The sequence below is a fragment of the Eucyclogobius newberryi genome, unplaced genomic scaffold (assembly GCF_026437365.1).
Source record: "Eucyclogobius newberryi isolate DKJ021-1_F unplaced genomic scaffold, fEucNew1.0.hap1 SCAF_9, whole genome shotgun sequence".
Taxonomy (NCBI): domain Eukaryota; kingdom Metazoa; phylum Chordata; class Actinopteri; order Gobiiformes; family Gobiidae; genus Eucyclogobius; species Eucyclogobius newberryi.
Window position 1 is genome coordinate 39,571,584 of NW_027316532.1, and position 16,988 is coordinate 39,588,571.

A 16,988-nucleotide genomic window follows, 5' to 3' on the forward strand; every position below is an offset into this window, starting at 1 on the left:
TTTAGGTTTTGACAAAAATAACTTGAATATTAATCGACCAATATTGTTTTTTTCAATGGCGATTTTAGAGCAGCCGATAAGATCAGCTAATATTTTGAGGCCAATATGTAGGACAAACTTTATTTCCCCAAAGAGGAATATATTATTACGTATTTCAAACTAAATGACAGTCTATACAGTAGGCTATACCTACAAATAGTTTAATAGTGCAAAATAATAATTCTAACATCCACTGCTCACATTTTGTGCAGTGCCTTTTTGCACTAAAGTCCTGTGTCTTTCCTTTAAGCTCAAACTAAATATTGTCCTATTCTGTGGATGTGAGGCAGATGCACTAAGAAGTGCAAATATGACTATCTGTGGTTTACAGTCTTTATATAAATGTTTAGGGGTGACTCTTCGAGGCAACAGCGCTAACCGGAGCGGCAGGAGAACCAGGAGGGTCTCTGCAGGGGTCTCAGAGGACGCCTTGGCCACAGACAGTGGAGTGTTTGAAGCCTGGGGCAGAAGGTAAGCAACTGCTCCCTCTAGTGGTACAAGTCAACATGGCAGTACAACTCTGCCATTTGGACAACATTGTTATTTAAACTAAATGCATAAGTGAAGAAGGTGTGATTTTGATGGCGCAGGGCTGAAGATGCAGAGGACATGTGTTACATGAAAGATCTGTCTGTGAATGAGCCCACTGTGATCCAGCTCGGACTGCTGTGAGTGACTCCATCAATGTCATGTTTGGAATAATGTAAGTGTAATAAATGTTCATTTCACATTGTTTCTTTGTGATCAGGTGGGAGTCTGCTTCTCAGTCTCTGCGGCTGCATCTGCTGCAACTCAAGAATCTGAACAAATCTCTGGTTAAAGACGGTTACAAAGTGTGAGTACATTATTGATATGATATTTGATGTGACAAAAGGGCACTACCTGGATTTAACTAAGCAAACACAACTACAAAACTTCCACTGAACATTTGAGTTTTAATGTAATCACAATTGTAATGTCATTAATGGCACAGACTCAGTCCAGACCAGAATGTTTTAGAATCTGTGGGATGTGCTCTTTTTGATCATGCCGTGTATCTATAACAGTTTTGTTTCTGTGTGTGAGGCCTCATTGCTCTTCACGCCTCTGCAGGTATGTGAAGGTGCACTTGGTTCCTCAGGACGCGTCCCGGGCCTGTGCCTTTTACTGCTGCACGGCGCTGGAGCCTCAGTCCAACCTCAGTTTTAATGAGGGTTTCCGGATCCCCGTCCCGGCCAATGCTCTGACTCTGAGCGCTCTCCAGCTCTCTGTGTGCGCCCTGGGACCACAGGCTCAGGACGAGCTGCTGGTGGGTCCAACCTACAAATGTACACTATATATAATATATATGGTGTACATTTGTACATATTATGTTCACGGCAAGTGAACAACGAATACAATGATATCGAGGCAAATTGGTGACATTATTGACGACAGCGTGATTCTCTAACAAAGAATAATTTGGTTTAACTTGGTTTTGTCTGTTTGAATATTTAATTCATAAATCCAATTGCCAGTCTCACTGAGAAATATTGATCCCTCCTGTCAATCTGAAGATATATATGATTTATTTTTCTTTAGAAGTTAAATTGTTAAATTCTTCTGGTTCCTGCCGTGGTCATTTCTGTTCTGTACTTTTTAATAAACTATTAAGTAATGAACTATTATATTTTCCATTCATAGTGCACGTTTAAAGGTTTTCAGGAGCATTTGAGAGAAAACTGAAATATGAACTATTATTCTTGACATTATCAGTGTGATTGTCGCATTAAGTGAGGTTTGTGCTGTTTTGTGCATGTGGTCAGGGTAAAGCTCAGGTGGGTCTGTCGGACTGTGAGCGGAGCGCTGAGATGTTGTACCACTCGCTTCAGCTGCAAACTGTCCAGTCCAAGAGTCCAGAGCCCAGACCTGAACCCAAGGCCCCGAGCCGGCTGCAGGAGGGGCCCGAGGAGAGGCCCCGGGTCCTGGTAAATACACACATGTCATTTAGTCAGGGGTGGAGGAGGGTGGTGACATTACTGCTTTAGAGTAATAACTGTTGTTGTTGTTGTTGGTGTTGGTGTTGGTGTTGGTGTTGGTGTTGAACAGAAATACTGTACATCTGGAATGGAGACCAAAGTGAAGATGAACATAATGTGATTTCAATAGAGAAACTGGGATTAACTTCAGAATATGAACAATTTAGAAACAGAAACATGTGAAATCTGGTTTAAAGACAGTTCCAATTGTATTTTACATTTGTTTACCATTTGTTTATTTAATAGCTGATTTTAATACACACTTTGCATTTTAGATGAATACTTAACATTTAATTTACAGGTATATTACATACTTTAACTCCATTTTTACTTTTTGCTATGGTTTTTCTTCCAAACTTTGTAATAGAAAATCAAACTAATGATATTTCTACACTTCATAATGTTTTCTACAAATTCAAAATACTTTCTATTTGCTATGATGACTTCAAATCAATCACTTTTTGATCTGATCAGTCACTTTAACAGTGAAAATGTTTTATGGTTTACGTCACTTTGTCGCCTCCATTACAGAATGTTGATCATTCTGATAACATAGCATTTTAAATGTTCTATATTTATGGGTTTATTCTGTATTCAAGCTTTTAGAATGTAATTAGAATGAGTAAATTGAGGCGTTGTTCTTTCACTGTAAGAAATCACTGGTGTTGGGTGTATGCTGCCCCCTACTGGCAATAGTGGTTAATGGAGCATGTTGAAATGGCTAATAAGCATTAATAATAGGGGGAATTTAAGAAATATAATGCATTCATTGCTCACTCACTCACTCACTCAAGTTCCAACTTCTTTCATTGCTTTGTCATATATTTATAATAAATATATCACATTTAAATGTAACTATAATTATTTGTATGAATGTATGTAAAAAATGTCCTGGTTTAGCTCCAGGAGAATTCCTTTCTCAAGTGTCTCCGAGCGCATAGTGTGCAGTGTGTGATTAAGCAACACAATAGTCCCACTGCACCTTCGTCTGTCAGAGAGTTCATCAGATCAAGAGCCTGGATTCCTGTAGCACGTGTGGACTTTTTGAAAGAACATTATTCAGATAAATAACTTGTGTCATGTCTGAATGAAAAGCGGGTAGACTGAGACAATTCTATTTAAACTCTATATAGTTCATGGACCTTCAAACTATATCAAAATAACTATACATCTCAAAATCTGAACACTACCTATAGTCATTTTGTCTGCTCCATCTGAATCAAACACAACCTGTATTTTGATCTTTGTGGCATTGCAGGACAAAGTGTGTAGTCTGCTGTCCCGGACGCACTCACACCAGGGGGGCAGTGACCCAGAGACACGGCACAAGAGGAATGAAGAGCAGAGAGAGGGACAGACTGAGAGGTGACCTTTGGTGGATAAACTGTTGAAATGCAAAGTACTATCTTCTTCATGGAGGTTTGATGGATGTGTGGCAGGAGCTGGCAGGCTGAGTCTGTGGACAGTGGATGTAGTAATAGCACAGCTTTCACTGCCCTGTGCGCTGAGGGCCTCTGTGCTGATGGGACATATCTCACCAGCGGGGGGCGCTGTGACATCAGCCCCACCAAGCTGCCTGCAGTAAAGGTGTTTGTGTGTTTGTGGCTATAGTTTTTTAAAAATGAGTATAGAATTATCATAATTATTGCTTATTCCTTCTCTCAGGTGGAGAAGTCAACAATGACCGAGGGACCCTTTCCGGAGCCAGTGCGAGTGCGTCCCAAAGACAGAGGGGGGCGTTGGGGCCACTCCCCATTCATGAGGGGCAGCACCATTGTCCGCTCACAGACCTTCTCTCCAGGGGCCCGCAGTCAATATGTCTGCCGGGTACGGATTCAATTGATCATATTTACGTTATGTTTATTTGACTAAAATGCATCTGTGTTGGTTTCACAGTTGTATCGCAGTGACAGCGACAGCTCAACTTTACCAAAGAAAACTCCTTTTGTCCGGAACACGGTGGAGAGGAGAACATTACGATATAAGCAGGTGAAGTAGAGCTCCCATGTGCAAACCGCAGTGATACATGTTATGAGACTAAGCATACATGTCTGTCAGCAGCAGTCGTACCGCTCGTCCCTGGCAGAGCAGCCCACTCGCACCTCTCTGGACTTGGAGCTGGACCTCCAGGCCTGCAGGGTGCGCCAGAGGCAGCTACTGGAGGAGCTGAGCGCGCTGCGGGAGCTCAAGCTGCGGCTGGAGGAGCCTCAGAGCCGGGACACACCGGAGCTGCCCCACTGGGCGCTACGAGACGAACGTTTCAAACAGCTGCTGCGAGAGGCCCACAGACAGGTACAGACCGCCTGCAGGTACAGATTACCTGCAGGTACAGAGCACCTGCAGGTACAGAGCACCTGCAGGTACAGATTACCTGCAGGTACAGAGCACCTGCAGGTACAGATTACCTGCAGGTACAGAGCACCTGCAGGTACAGAGCACCTGCAGGTACAGATTACCTGCAGGTACAGAGCACCTGCAGGTACAGATTACCTGCAGGTACAGAGCACCTGCAGGTACAGATTACCTGCAGGTACAGATTACCTGCAGGTACAGAGCACCTGCAGGTACAGACCGCCTGCAGGTACAGATTACCTGCAGGTACAGAGCACCTGCAGGTACAGAGCACCTGCAGGTACAGATTACCTGCAGGTACAGAGCACCTGCAGGTACAGACCACCTGCAGGTACAGACCACCGACAGGTACAGAGCACCTGCAGGTACAGATCACCTGCAGGTACAGATTACCTGCAGGTACAGAGCACCTGCAGTTACAGACTGCCTGCAGGTACAGAGCACCGACAGGTACAGAGCACCTGCAGGTATAGATCACAGACAGGTACAGAGCACCTGCAGGTACAGAGCACCTGCAGGTACAGATTACCTGCAGGTACAGAGCACCTGCAGGTACAGATTACCTGCAGGTACAGAGCACCTGCAGGTACAGATCACCTGCAGGTACAGACCACCGACAGGTACAGAGCACCTGCAGGTACAGATTACCTGCAGGTACAGAGCACCTGCAGGTACAGATCACCTGCAGGTACAGACCGCCTGCAGGTACAGAGCACCGACAGGTACAGAGCACCTGCAGGTATAGATCACAGACAGGTACAGACCACCTGCAGGTACAGAGCACCTGCAGGTACAGATTACCTGCAGGTACAGATTACCTGCAGGTACAGAGCACCTGCAGGTACAGAGCACCTGCAGGTACAGATTACCTGCAGGTACAGACCGCCTGCAGGTACAGAGCACCTGCAGGTACAGACCACCGACAGGTACAGAGCACCTGCAGGTACAGATCACCTGCAGGTACAGATTACCTGCAGGTACAGAGCACCTGCAGGTACAGATTACCTGCAGGTACAGACCGCCTGCAGGTACAGAGCACCTGCAGGTATAGATCACAGACAGGTACAGACCACCTGCAGGTACAGAGCACCTGCAGGTACAGACTACCTGCAGGTACAGATTACCTGCAGGTACAGAGCACCTGCAGGTACAGAGCACCTGCAGGTACAGATTACCTGCAGGTACAGAGCACCTGCAGGTATAGATCACAGACAGATACAGACCACCTGCAGGTACAGAGCACCTGCAGGTACAGACTACCTGCAGGTACAGCCCACCTGCAGGTATAGATCACAGACAGGTACAGACACCTGCAGGTACAGAGCACCTGCAGGTACAGACCGCCTGCAGGTACAGATTACCTGCAGGTACAGACCGCTTGCAGGTACAGAGCACCGACAGGTACAGAGCACCTGCAGGTATAGATCACAGACAGGTACAGCCCACCTGCAGGTACAGCCCACCTGCAGGTACAGACCACCGACAGGTACAGATCACCTGCAGGTACAGAACACCTGCAGGTACAGACCACCGACAGGTACAGCCCACCTGCAGGTATAGATCACAGACAGGTACAGACCGCCTGCAGGTACAGATTACCTGCAGGTACAGATTACCTGCAGGTACAGAGCACCTGCAGGTACAGACCGCCTGCAGGTACAGATTACCTGCAGGTACAGACCACCGACAGGTACAGAGCACCTGCAGGTACAGATTACCTGCAGGTACAGATTACCTTCAGGTACAGAGCACCTGCAGGTACAGATTACCTGCAGGTACAGACCGCCTGCAGGTACAGAGCACCTGCAGGTATAGATCACAGACAGGTACAGAGCACCTGCAGGTACAGAGCACCTGCAGGTACAGACTACCTGCAGGTACAGATTACCTGCAGGTACAGATCACCTGCAGGTACAGATTACCTGCAGGTACAGGCTACCTGCAGGTACAGACCACCTGCAGGTACAGAGCACCTGCAGGTACAGAATACCTGCAGGTACAGATTACCTGCAGGTACAGAGCACCTGCAGGTACAGAGCACCTGCAGGTACAGATTACCTGCAGGTACAGAGCACCTGCAGGTACAGAGCACCTGCAGGTACAGACCACCGACAGGTACAGAGCACCTGCAGGTACAGATCACCTGCAGGTACAGACCGCCTGCAGGTACAGATTACCTGCAGGTACAGAGCACCTGCAGGTACAGACCACCTGCAGGTACAGACCGCTTGCAGGTACAGAGCACCGACAGGTACAGAGCACCTGCAGGTATAGATCACAGACAGGTACAGCCCACCTGCAGGTACAGACCACCTGCAGGTACAGACCACCGACAGGTACAGATCACCTGCAGGTACAGAACACCTGCAGGTACAGACCACCGACAGGTACAGCCCACCTGCAGGTATAGATCACAGACAGGTACAGACCGCCTGCAGGTACAGATTACCTGCAGGTACAGAGCACCTGCAGGTACAGATTACCTGCAGGTACAGAGCACCTGCAGGTACAGACCGCCTGCAGGTACAGATTACCTGCAGGTACAGAGCACCTGCAGGTACAGAGCACCTGCAGGTACAGATTACCTGCAGGTACAGAGCACCTGCAGGTACAGATTACCTGCAGGTACAGAGCACCTGCAGGTACAGATTACCTGCAGGTACAGATTACCTGCAGGTACAGAGCACCTGCAGGTACAGATTACCTGCAGGTACAGACCGCCTGCAGGTACAGAGCACCGACAGGTACAGAGCACCTGCAGGTATAGATCACAGACAGGTACAGACCACCTGCAGGTACAGAGCACCTGCAGGTACAGATTACCTGCAGGTACAGATTACCTGCAGGTACAGATTACCTGCAGGTACAGAGCACCTGCAGGTACAGATTACCTGAAGGTACAGAGCACCTGCAGGTACAGACCGCCTGCAGGTACAGATTACCTGCAGGTACAGAGCACCTGCAGGTACAGAGCACCTGCAGGTACAGATTACCTGCAGGTACAGAGCACCTGCAGGTACAGATTACCTGCAGGTACAGAGCACCTGCAGGTACAGATTACCTGCAGGTACAGATTACCTGCAGGTACAGAGCACCTGCAGGTACAGAGCACCTGCAGGTACAGAGCACCTGCAGGTACAGATTACCTGCAGGTACAGACCACCTGCAGGTACAGATTACCTGCAGGTACAGCCCACCTGCAGGTATAGATCACAGACAGGTACAGCCCACCTGCAGGTACAGACCACCTGCAGGTACAGACCACCGACAGGTACAGATCACCTGCAGGTACAGAACACCTGCAGGTACAGACCACCGACAGGTACAGCCCACCTGCAGGTATAGATCACAGACAGGTACAGACCGCCTGCAGGTACAGATTACCTGCAGGTACAGAGCACCTGCAGGTACAGATTACCTGCAGGTACAGAGCACCTGCAGGTACAGACCGCCTGCAGGTACAGATTACCTGCAGGTACAGAGCACCTGCAGGTACAGAGCACCTGCAGGTACATATTACCTGCAGGTACAGAGCACCTGCAGGTACAGATTACCTGCAGGTACAGAGCACCTGCAGGTACAGATTACCTGCAGGTACAGATTACCTGCAGGTACAGAGCACCTGCAGGTACAGACCGCCTGCAGGTACAGATTACCTGCAGGTACAGACCACCTGCAGGTACAGGGCACCTGCAGGTACAGATTACCTGCAGGTACAGAGCACCTGCAGGTACAGACCACCTGCAGGTACAGACCACCGACAGGTACAGAGCACCGACAGGTACAGAGCACCTGCAGGTATAGATCACAGACAGGTACAGAGCACCTGCAGGTACAGAGCACCTGCAGGTACAGATTACCTGCAGGTACAGAGCACCTGCAGGTACAGAGCACCTGCAGGTACAGATTACCTGCAGGTACAGACCACCTGCAGGTACAGATTACCTGCAGGTACAGACCACCGACAGGTACAGAGCACCTGCAGGTACAGATCACCTGCAGGTACAGATTACCTGCAGGTACAGAGCACCTGCAGGTACAGACCGCCTGCAGGTACAGATTACCTGCAGGTACAGAGCACCTGCAGGTACAGAGCACCTGCAGGTACAGATTACCTGCAGGTACAGAGCACCTGCAGGTACAGATTACCTGCAGGTACAGAGCACCTGCAGGTACAGATTACCTGCAGGTACAGATTACCTGCAGGTACAGAGCACCTGCAGGTACAGACCGCCTGCAGGTACAGATTACCTGCAGGTACAGAGCACCTGCAGGTACAGGCCACCTGCAGGTACAGACCACCTGCAGGTACAGACCGCCTGCAGGTACAGAGCACCGACAGGTACAGAGCACCTGCAGGTATAGATCACAGACAGGTACAGACCACCTGCAGGTACAGAGCACCTGCAGGTACAGATTACCTGCAGGTACAGATTACCTGCAGGTACAGATCACCTGCAGGTACAGAGCACCTGCAGGTACAGATTACCTGCAGGTACAGAGCACCTGCAGGTACAGAGCACCTGCAGGTACAGACCACCGACAGGTACAGAACACCTGCAGGTACAGATCACCTGCAGGTACAGATTACCTGCAGGTACAGATCACCTGCAGGTACAGATTACCTGCAGGTACAGATTACCTGCAGGTACAGATCACCTGCAGGTACAGACCGCCTGCAGGTACAGATTACCTGCAGGTAAAGACCACCTGCAGGTACAGAGCACCTGCAGGTACAGATTACCTGCAGGTACAGAGCACCTGCAGGTACAGACCGCCTGCAGGTACAGATTACCTGCAGGTACAGACCACCTGCAGGTACAGGGCACCTGCAGGTACAGATTACCTGCAGGTACAGACCGCCTGCAGGTACAGAGCACCGACAGGTACAGATCACCTGCAGGTATAGATCACAGACAGGTACAGACCACCTGCAGGTGCTCTGTACCTGATCTGTACCTGTCGCTTGCAGGTACAGAGCACCGACAGGTACAGAGCACCTGCAGGTATAGATCACAGACAGGTACAGACCACCTGCAGGTACAGACCACCTGCAGGTACAGACCACCGACAGGTACAGATCACCTGCAGGTACAGAACACCTGCAGGTACAGACCACCGACAGGTACAGCCCACCTGCAGGTATAGATCACAGACAGGTACAGACCGCCTGCAGGTACAGATTACCTGCAGGTACAGAGCACCTGCAGGTACAGATTACCTGCAGGTACAGAGCACCTGCAGGTACAGAGCACCTGCAGGTACAGATTACCTGCAGGTACAGACCACCTGCAGGTACAGATTACCTGCAGGTACAGACCACCGACAGGTACAGAGCACCTGCAGGTACAGATCACCTGCAGGTACAGATTACCTGCAGGTACAGAGCACCTGCAGGTACAGACCGCCTGCAGGTACAGATTACCTGCAGGTACAGATCACCTGCAGGTACAGAGCACCTGCAGGTACAGATTACCTGCAGGTACAGAGCACCTGCAGGTACAGATTACCTGCAGGTACAGAGCACCTGCAGGTACAGATTACCTGCAGGTACAGATTACCTGCAGGTACAGAGCACCTGCAGGTACAGACCGCCTGCAGGTACAGATTACCTGCAGGTACAGACCACCTGCAGGTACAGGGCACCTGCAGGTACAGATTACCTGCAGGTACAGACCGCCTGCAGGTACAGAGCACCGACAGGTACAGAGCACCTGCAGGTATAGATCACAGACAGGTACAGACCACCTGCAGGTACAGAGCACCTGCAGGTACAGAGCACCTGCAGGTACAGGCCACCTGCAGGTACAGACCACCTGCAGGTACAGACCGCCTGCAGGTACAGAGCACCGACAGGTACAGAGCACCTGCAGGTATAGATCACAGACAGGTACAGACCACCTGCAGGTACAGAGCACCTGCAGGTACAGATTACCTGCAGGTACAGATTACCTGCAGGTACAGATCACCTGCAGGTACAGAGCACCTGCAGGTACAGATTACCTGCAGGTACAGAGCACCTGCAGGTACAGAGCACCTGCAGGTACAGACCACCGACAGGTACAGAACACCTGCAGGTACAGATCACCTGCAGGTACAGATTACCTGCAGGTACAGATCACCTGCAGGTACAGATTACCTGCAGGTACAGATCACCTGCAGGTACAGACCGCCTGCAGGTACAGATTACCTGCAGGTAAAGACCACCTGCAGGTACAGAGCACCTGCAGGTACAGATTACCTGCAGGTACAGAGCACCTGCAGGTACAGACCACCGACAGGTACAGAGCACCTGCAGGTACAGCCCACCTGCAGGTACAGAGCACCTGCAGGTACAGACCGCCTGCAGGTACAGATTACCTGCAGGTACAGAGCACCTGCAGGTACAGACCACCTGCAGGTACAGACCACCTGCAGGTACAGACCGCTTGCAGGTACAGAGCACCGACAGGTACAGAGCACCTGCAGGTATAGATCACAGACAGGTACAGACCACCTGCAGGTACAGACCACCTGCAGGTACAGACCACCGACAGGTACAGATCACCTGCAGGTACAGAACACCTGCAGGTACAGACCACCGACAGGTACAGCCCACCTGCAGGTATAGATCACAGACAGGTACAGACCGCCTGCAGGTACAGATTACCTGCAGGTACAGAGCACCTGCAGGTACAGAGCACCTGCAGGTACAGACTACCTGCAGGTATAGATCACAGACAGGTACAGACCGCCTGCAGGTACAGAGCACCTGCAGGTACAGACCCACCTAGATCACCTGCAATTTTGTCATGATTTAAGTTTAGCATTATTTTAAACATAGTTGAATTAAAAGGTAAAATGGTCACATTTATACAGCACTTTTCTACCGTTGAGGCACTCAAAGTGCTTTACATCAAGGAACCAGTCACACAATCACACACACAATCACACACCAGTGTACGCAGACACTGGGGGCGGGGTTAAGTGTCTTGCCCAAGGACACAACGGCAGTACTCACCTGAGGCACCTCTGACCGCTCTACCTCTGAACTACTGCCACCTCAAGCTGAGATCTGTTTTTGGCCTCGTTCATTTGTACAGTGGATGGTTAATATACAGTAGTTCTGTTGTTGACCTGAGTAATGTCCCATTATTTACCACATACAGCAATAATCATGTCAAATCCAGCTGCTGAGATGGACAGATGATGCTTTGTTCTGACCCATGAATCACATTGTTTAACTGTAGGCGAGCCAAAGCAAACAGGAGCAGCGTCAGGAGGAGGCGGCGGAGCGGAGGCTGAGGAAGGCGTCCAAAGAGGTCCTGCAGATGAGAGGGCAGAGCAAGGAGCCACTGCCCGTCCAGACCTTCAGGTGGGACAAAACACAAAGCAGTTTCCAACATGCATCTCTCATTATGAAAAGGACACGTCTTACACCATAAATGTGATTGAGACAGTGAAGTTATGTCATGTGTTGACAGAGAGAAGATGGCGTTCTTCACCAGACCAAGGTTCAACATACCTCCTTTACCCGCGGACGATGTGTGAGGACAATGTGGGAGGACAATGTGGGAGGACAATGTGTGAGGACGAGGACGATGTGTGAGGACGATGTGGGAGGACGATGTGTGAGGACGAGGACGATGTGTGAGGACGATGTGGGAGGACGAGGACGATGTGGGAGGACGATGTGGGAGGACGATGTGTGAGGACGAGGACGATGTGTGAGGACGATGTGTGAGGACGATGTGTGAGGACGAGGACAATGTGTGAGGACGATGTGTGAGGACGAGGACGATGTGTGAGGACGATGTGTGAGGACGATGTGGGAGGACGATGTGTGAGGACGAGGACGATGTGTGAGGACAATGTGGGAGGACGAGGACGATGTGTGAGGACGATGTGTGAGGACGAGGACGATGTGTGAGGACGATGTCTGAGGACGATGTGTGAGGACGATGTGTGAAGACGAGGACGATGTGTGAGGACGATGTGTGAGGACGAGGACGATGTGTGAGGACGATGTGTGAGGACGATGTGTGAGGACGATGTGTGAGGACGAGGACGATGTGTGAGGACGATGTGTGAGGACGATGTGTGAGGACGAGGACGATGTGTGAGGACGATGTGTGAGGACGAGGACGATGTGTGAGGACGATGTGTGAGGACGATGTGTGAGGACGATGTGTGAGGACGAGGACGATGTGTGAGGACGATGTGTGAGGACAATGTGGGAGGACAATGTGTGAGGACGAGGACGATGTGTGAGGACGATGTGTGAGGACGATGTGTGAGGACGAGGACGATGTGTGAGGACGATGTGTGAGGACGATGTGGGAGGACGATGTGTGAGGACGATGTGTGAGGACGATGTGTGAGGACGAGGACGATGTGTGAGGACGAGGACGATGTGTGAGGACAAGGACGATGTGTGAGGACGATGTGTGAGGACGATGTGTGAGGACAAGGACGATGTGTGAGGACGATGTGTGAGGACGATGTGTGAGGACGATGTGTGAGGACGATGTGTGAGGACGATGTGTGAGGACGAGGACGATGTGTGAGGACAAGGACGATGTGTGAGGACGATGTGTGAGGACGATGTGTGAGGACGATGTGTGAGGACGATGTGTGAGGACGATGTGTGAGGACAAGGACGATGTGTGAGGACGATGTGTGAGGACGATGTGTGAGGACAAGGACGATGTGTGAGGACGATGTGTGAGGACGATGTGTGAGGACGATGTGTGAGGACGATGTGTGAGGACGATGTGTGAGGACAAGGACGATGTGTGAGGACGATGTGTGAGGACGATGTGTGAGGACGATGTGTGAGGACGATGTGTGAGGACGATGTGTGAGGACGATGTGTGAGGACGATGTGTGAGGACGATGTGTGAGGACGATGTGTGAGGGCCGTCGTGACAAACATGAAGTCTTTTTCTGAGCACATGAAGTACAAATCTCCTACAAATGTCCTACAAATGTCCTACAAATGTCCTACAAATGTCCTACAAATGTCCTACATTTTCTAGTGTTAGCTTTGCTCCAAAAACATGTTACACCGTTTTACCGACAACAATCCGACTGTTCAGCTCCTTTTTGGGGAAGTTTCTTTTTCTTTTTACTTCTGTTACTTAAGAAAAGGCTGGAAGACGGGAACAAACGTCGGTCTGGACAGATTCACTGTACTGTAACTTATTGTATAGTACTTTTCCTTGAAGGAAATTGAAATGCTTCTGGCTTTTTAAGTGTATTTTTTGCTTTGAACAAATAGCACTTCAGTGTTTTTACAAGATCATTGTCTGATTTCTGTTTCCTAATTCTTAAAAAGTTTTATTTCGACAAATGTCACTTTGTAATCCACTTTTATTACAAAATGTTGTCTTTTGTTATTATGTCGGTGTAATCCCTCATTCGTCCAGGCGTGTTCCATAGTAGAAAAAGCTTCAGTTGTTTCATCTGGACTCAGTTTGAAAAAATAGACGTTTCGACTCTCATCCAAGAGTCATTGTCAATAACAGAATTTAGGTCGAGAACTCCGATATTAATACTGTTCTGTGGTAAGACCCGCCCATTGGGAGGAGCCTTCCTGAAGTAGAAAGAGTTGTTTGTTTCAACAGAAACTCCCCCTTGTATCTACCGAGCCTATTCAGAATCTTAATGGGCTATTAGAATCCTCTTTGTCTTTGTGAGACCCTGGCTCAACCACCCTGAGGACCTGATTAGCATCTGAATGTCCTTTACCTTTCCAGGGGTTCAGAATCCCATTATAAATAACAGGAAGGACGAGGAAGGAGTCGAAACGTCTATTTTTCAAACTGAGTCCAGATGACTACAACTGAAGCTTTTTATACTTTTGTTATTATGTATTAAAATTAATATTATCTCATGTACTATTCAATATATGGATGAGACATTTTAAAACAATGTCTGTATGAGTTCTCTGCAGTGTGAAGATAAACAATAGAACATATTTCCTCATAGTGCTTTAATGTTTAATCACCATCAGACATTTTGTTATTAAGCCACGATGACCAATTACTTTATTCAATACAATTTATTTTGTAACGCCCAAAATCACCACGACGGTTTCCTCTGAGGGCGTCTAATCATTGACTATTCTATTTATTAAAAGTAAATTATTTTGAATTTACTGGTCAGTAGTAGAAAAAGCTTCAGTTGTTTCATCTGGACTCAGTTAGAAAAAATAGATGTTTCGACTCTCATCCAAGAGTCATTGTCAATAAAGCAATACTGGTCAGTCCAATTAGCTTTAGTTTGCTTTTCATTTGATGCCACCTTGAAGTCTGGGAACATAATACAAACGCAGCAAAACAATTTCATTAAATAAATGCATTTTGTCATTTTACATGTGCTATATGTGATCTATGGCGTCTGTTTGGGAAGAAATGACACTTTTTTAATCATAAAATGTATCAAAACTGTTTCTCTAATAACTCCAAATGTGTGCGATAGCCTCAGTTTGCAAAACACTTCCAGAATGACACCATGACACATTATTCCGTACTTGACCTGTATCTGTCACTTTTACTGTCATCACCACGTGATTATCACAAACCACAGGCAGTTTTTGACCTCTTTTCAGAACCGTCTTATGAAGTTTCAGCTACTTTTTCAGATCCACATCCTGTTTCACACATCTCGAGTCGATATCTGCCACGAGAAGCTGAGCTGAATATTGTAGAAATGAAAGTGAAATGTGTAAAATGAAACTGAATTTAGCAAATGGAATGAATTATTGGTCAAAGTTGCAACATTGAAAGCATGAATTTAACTTGAATTCATTACATTTAAATGTAATAGACATTAGAAATTAGATCTCTTCATTAGAAAATGTGAATCTCACAAATACTGTTATTCTGATTTACAATGTATGTTTTAAAATCAATATGAACACGCCTTGGATTAATATAGAGGATAAACACAACTATGAAGTGGTAAACTAATGTAAGATATGGGCAGCCGGCCAGGGGGACATGGCCCAGGGGGACATTACCCAGGGGGACATGGCCCACCAGGGGGACATGGCCCACCAGGGGGACATGGCCCACCAGGGGGACATGGCCCACCAGGGGGACATGGCCCACCAGGGGGACATGGCCCACCAGGGGAAGGAGACGTCAGACCCTGGACAACACAAGGCACCTTCAGACGTCCCACGTCATCAGCCCTCAGCCTCTCCTTACAGTCTTTAGTCTGGACTGCGATCAATTCAATAGCCTATATTTGACAAAAAGTGTTTATAATGATAAGAATTTGTAACACCAATTAACTCCAAACTGTCCCAGCTCCTCTTTACCGGGCAGACCCAAGGCAGAGCCGACCCACGGGAGCCATAAATGGGCCTGAGCAACCTAAGAAGACTGAAAACATAAGACCCTCAGACTCAAGACTTTACTGCTCACAAGCTTTTCCTGACCTTCTTATTTTGTGAAGACAGATCTCATATTCACGGATCTGAGAAAAATGCCATTCATACAATGTGTTTTACTGCCGACACAAACAGCACCTTTCCCTCATCTCAGGACACAAGTGTTTCAGAGCCTCTACAGTCACAGGGAGATGGGGGGCTCAGCAGGGAGATGGGGGGGGGCTCAGCAGGGAGATGGGGGGGGGCTCAGCAGGGAGATGGGGGGCTCAGCAGGGAGATGGGGGGGGGCTCAGCAGGGAGATGGGGGGGGGCTCAGCAGGGAGATGGGGGGCTCAGCAGGGAGATGGGGGGGGGCTCAGCAGGGAGATGGGGGGGGGCTCAGCAGGGAGATGGGGGGCTCAGCAGGGAGATGGGGGGCTCAGCAGGGAGATGGGGGGGGGCTCAGCAGGGAGATGGGGGGCTCAGCAGGGAGATGGGGGGGCTCAGCAGGGAGATGGGGGGGGGCTCAGCAGGGAGATGGGGGGGGGCTCAGCAGGGAGATGGGGGGCTCAGCAGGGAGATGGGGGGCTCAGCAGGGAGATGGGGGGGGCTCAGCAGGGAGATGGGGGGGCTCAGCAGGGAGATGGGGGGGCTCATGAAGAGGCCCCACCCACTTCACACTACTACGTGTTGTCTAAAGATTCTTTTTTTTTTTAAGTATTTTTAAACAACACAAAATTCCTGTTTATTTTAAACCAGGAAACACTTTAAGACAAAAGCTGGTTCACCCTAAGGACAATTCTGTCCAATCCAGTGAAGAACGTGGTCAGAGCGGGACAAAGTGAGACTAAACAGCCTCTGCACAGTTCAGGACAAAACAGAATCTATGCAGGGAGAACAGATAATCCTGTGTGAGAGAATCCACTCTTTAAACAGAAAGTGGTATATAATAGTGTGTTGAAGCCATGTGGCGGGAGAGACCCTCGTCATCTGATGCAGGAGTTCTCAGTGATGAGGGAGCCACAGTCAGGTCACTATAGGACTTTGTACAGGGCTGTTAGATACAAGTGAAACTATAAACCCCCTTTATCAAGAGGTCCCCCCGTGGGCGGGGCCTAAACAGGGCGGGATCAATATCTGATCAGCAGATTGAGAATGACTCTTGAAAGTCCAGATGACGACACTCCTGGACTAATGAGGAATTACACTTGTATCTTTAATGAATGACTTTATTTTATCATAAT

At 48.8% G+C, this 16,988-nt stretch overlaps 1 protein-coding gene across 1 annotated transcript in view; it reads left to right on the forward strand.

Annotated features, from left to right (window-relative positions):
- The window catches only part of wwc3 (WWC family member 3), a 43,961-nt gene extending 31,651 nt beyond the window's left edge, over positions 1-12,310 (forward strand). Inside the window, exons 12-23 of the mRNA XM_072437879.1 lie at positions 390-510; positions 630-707; positions 788-874; positions 1,132-1,327; positions 1,824-1,985; positions 3,295-3,401; positions 3,476-3,623; positions 3,702-3,863; positions 3,933-4,025; positions 4,095-4,328; positions 11,618-11,742; positions 11,852-12,310. Coding sequence (XP_072293980.1) covers positions 390-510; positions 630-707; positions 788-874; positions 1,132-1,327; positions 1,824-1,985; positions 3,295-3,401; positions 3,476-3,623; positions 3,702-3,863; positions 3,933-4,025; positions 4,095-4,328; positions 11,618-11,742; positions 11,852-11,918 — 1,580 coding nt within the window. The 3' untranslated portion in view covers positions 11,919-12,310. The remainder of the gene's footprint in view (positions 1-389; positions 511-629; positions 708-787; positions 875-1,131; positions 1,328-1,823; positions 1,986-3,294; positions 3,402-3,475; positions 3,624-3,701; positions 3,864-3,932; positions 4,026-4,094; positions 4,329-11,617; positions 11,743-11,851) is intronic.
- Positions 12,311-16,988: the final 4,678 nt, after the last annotated feature.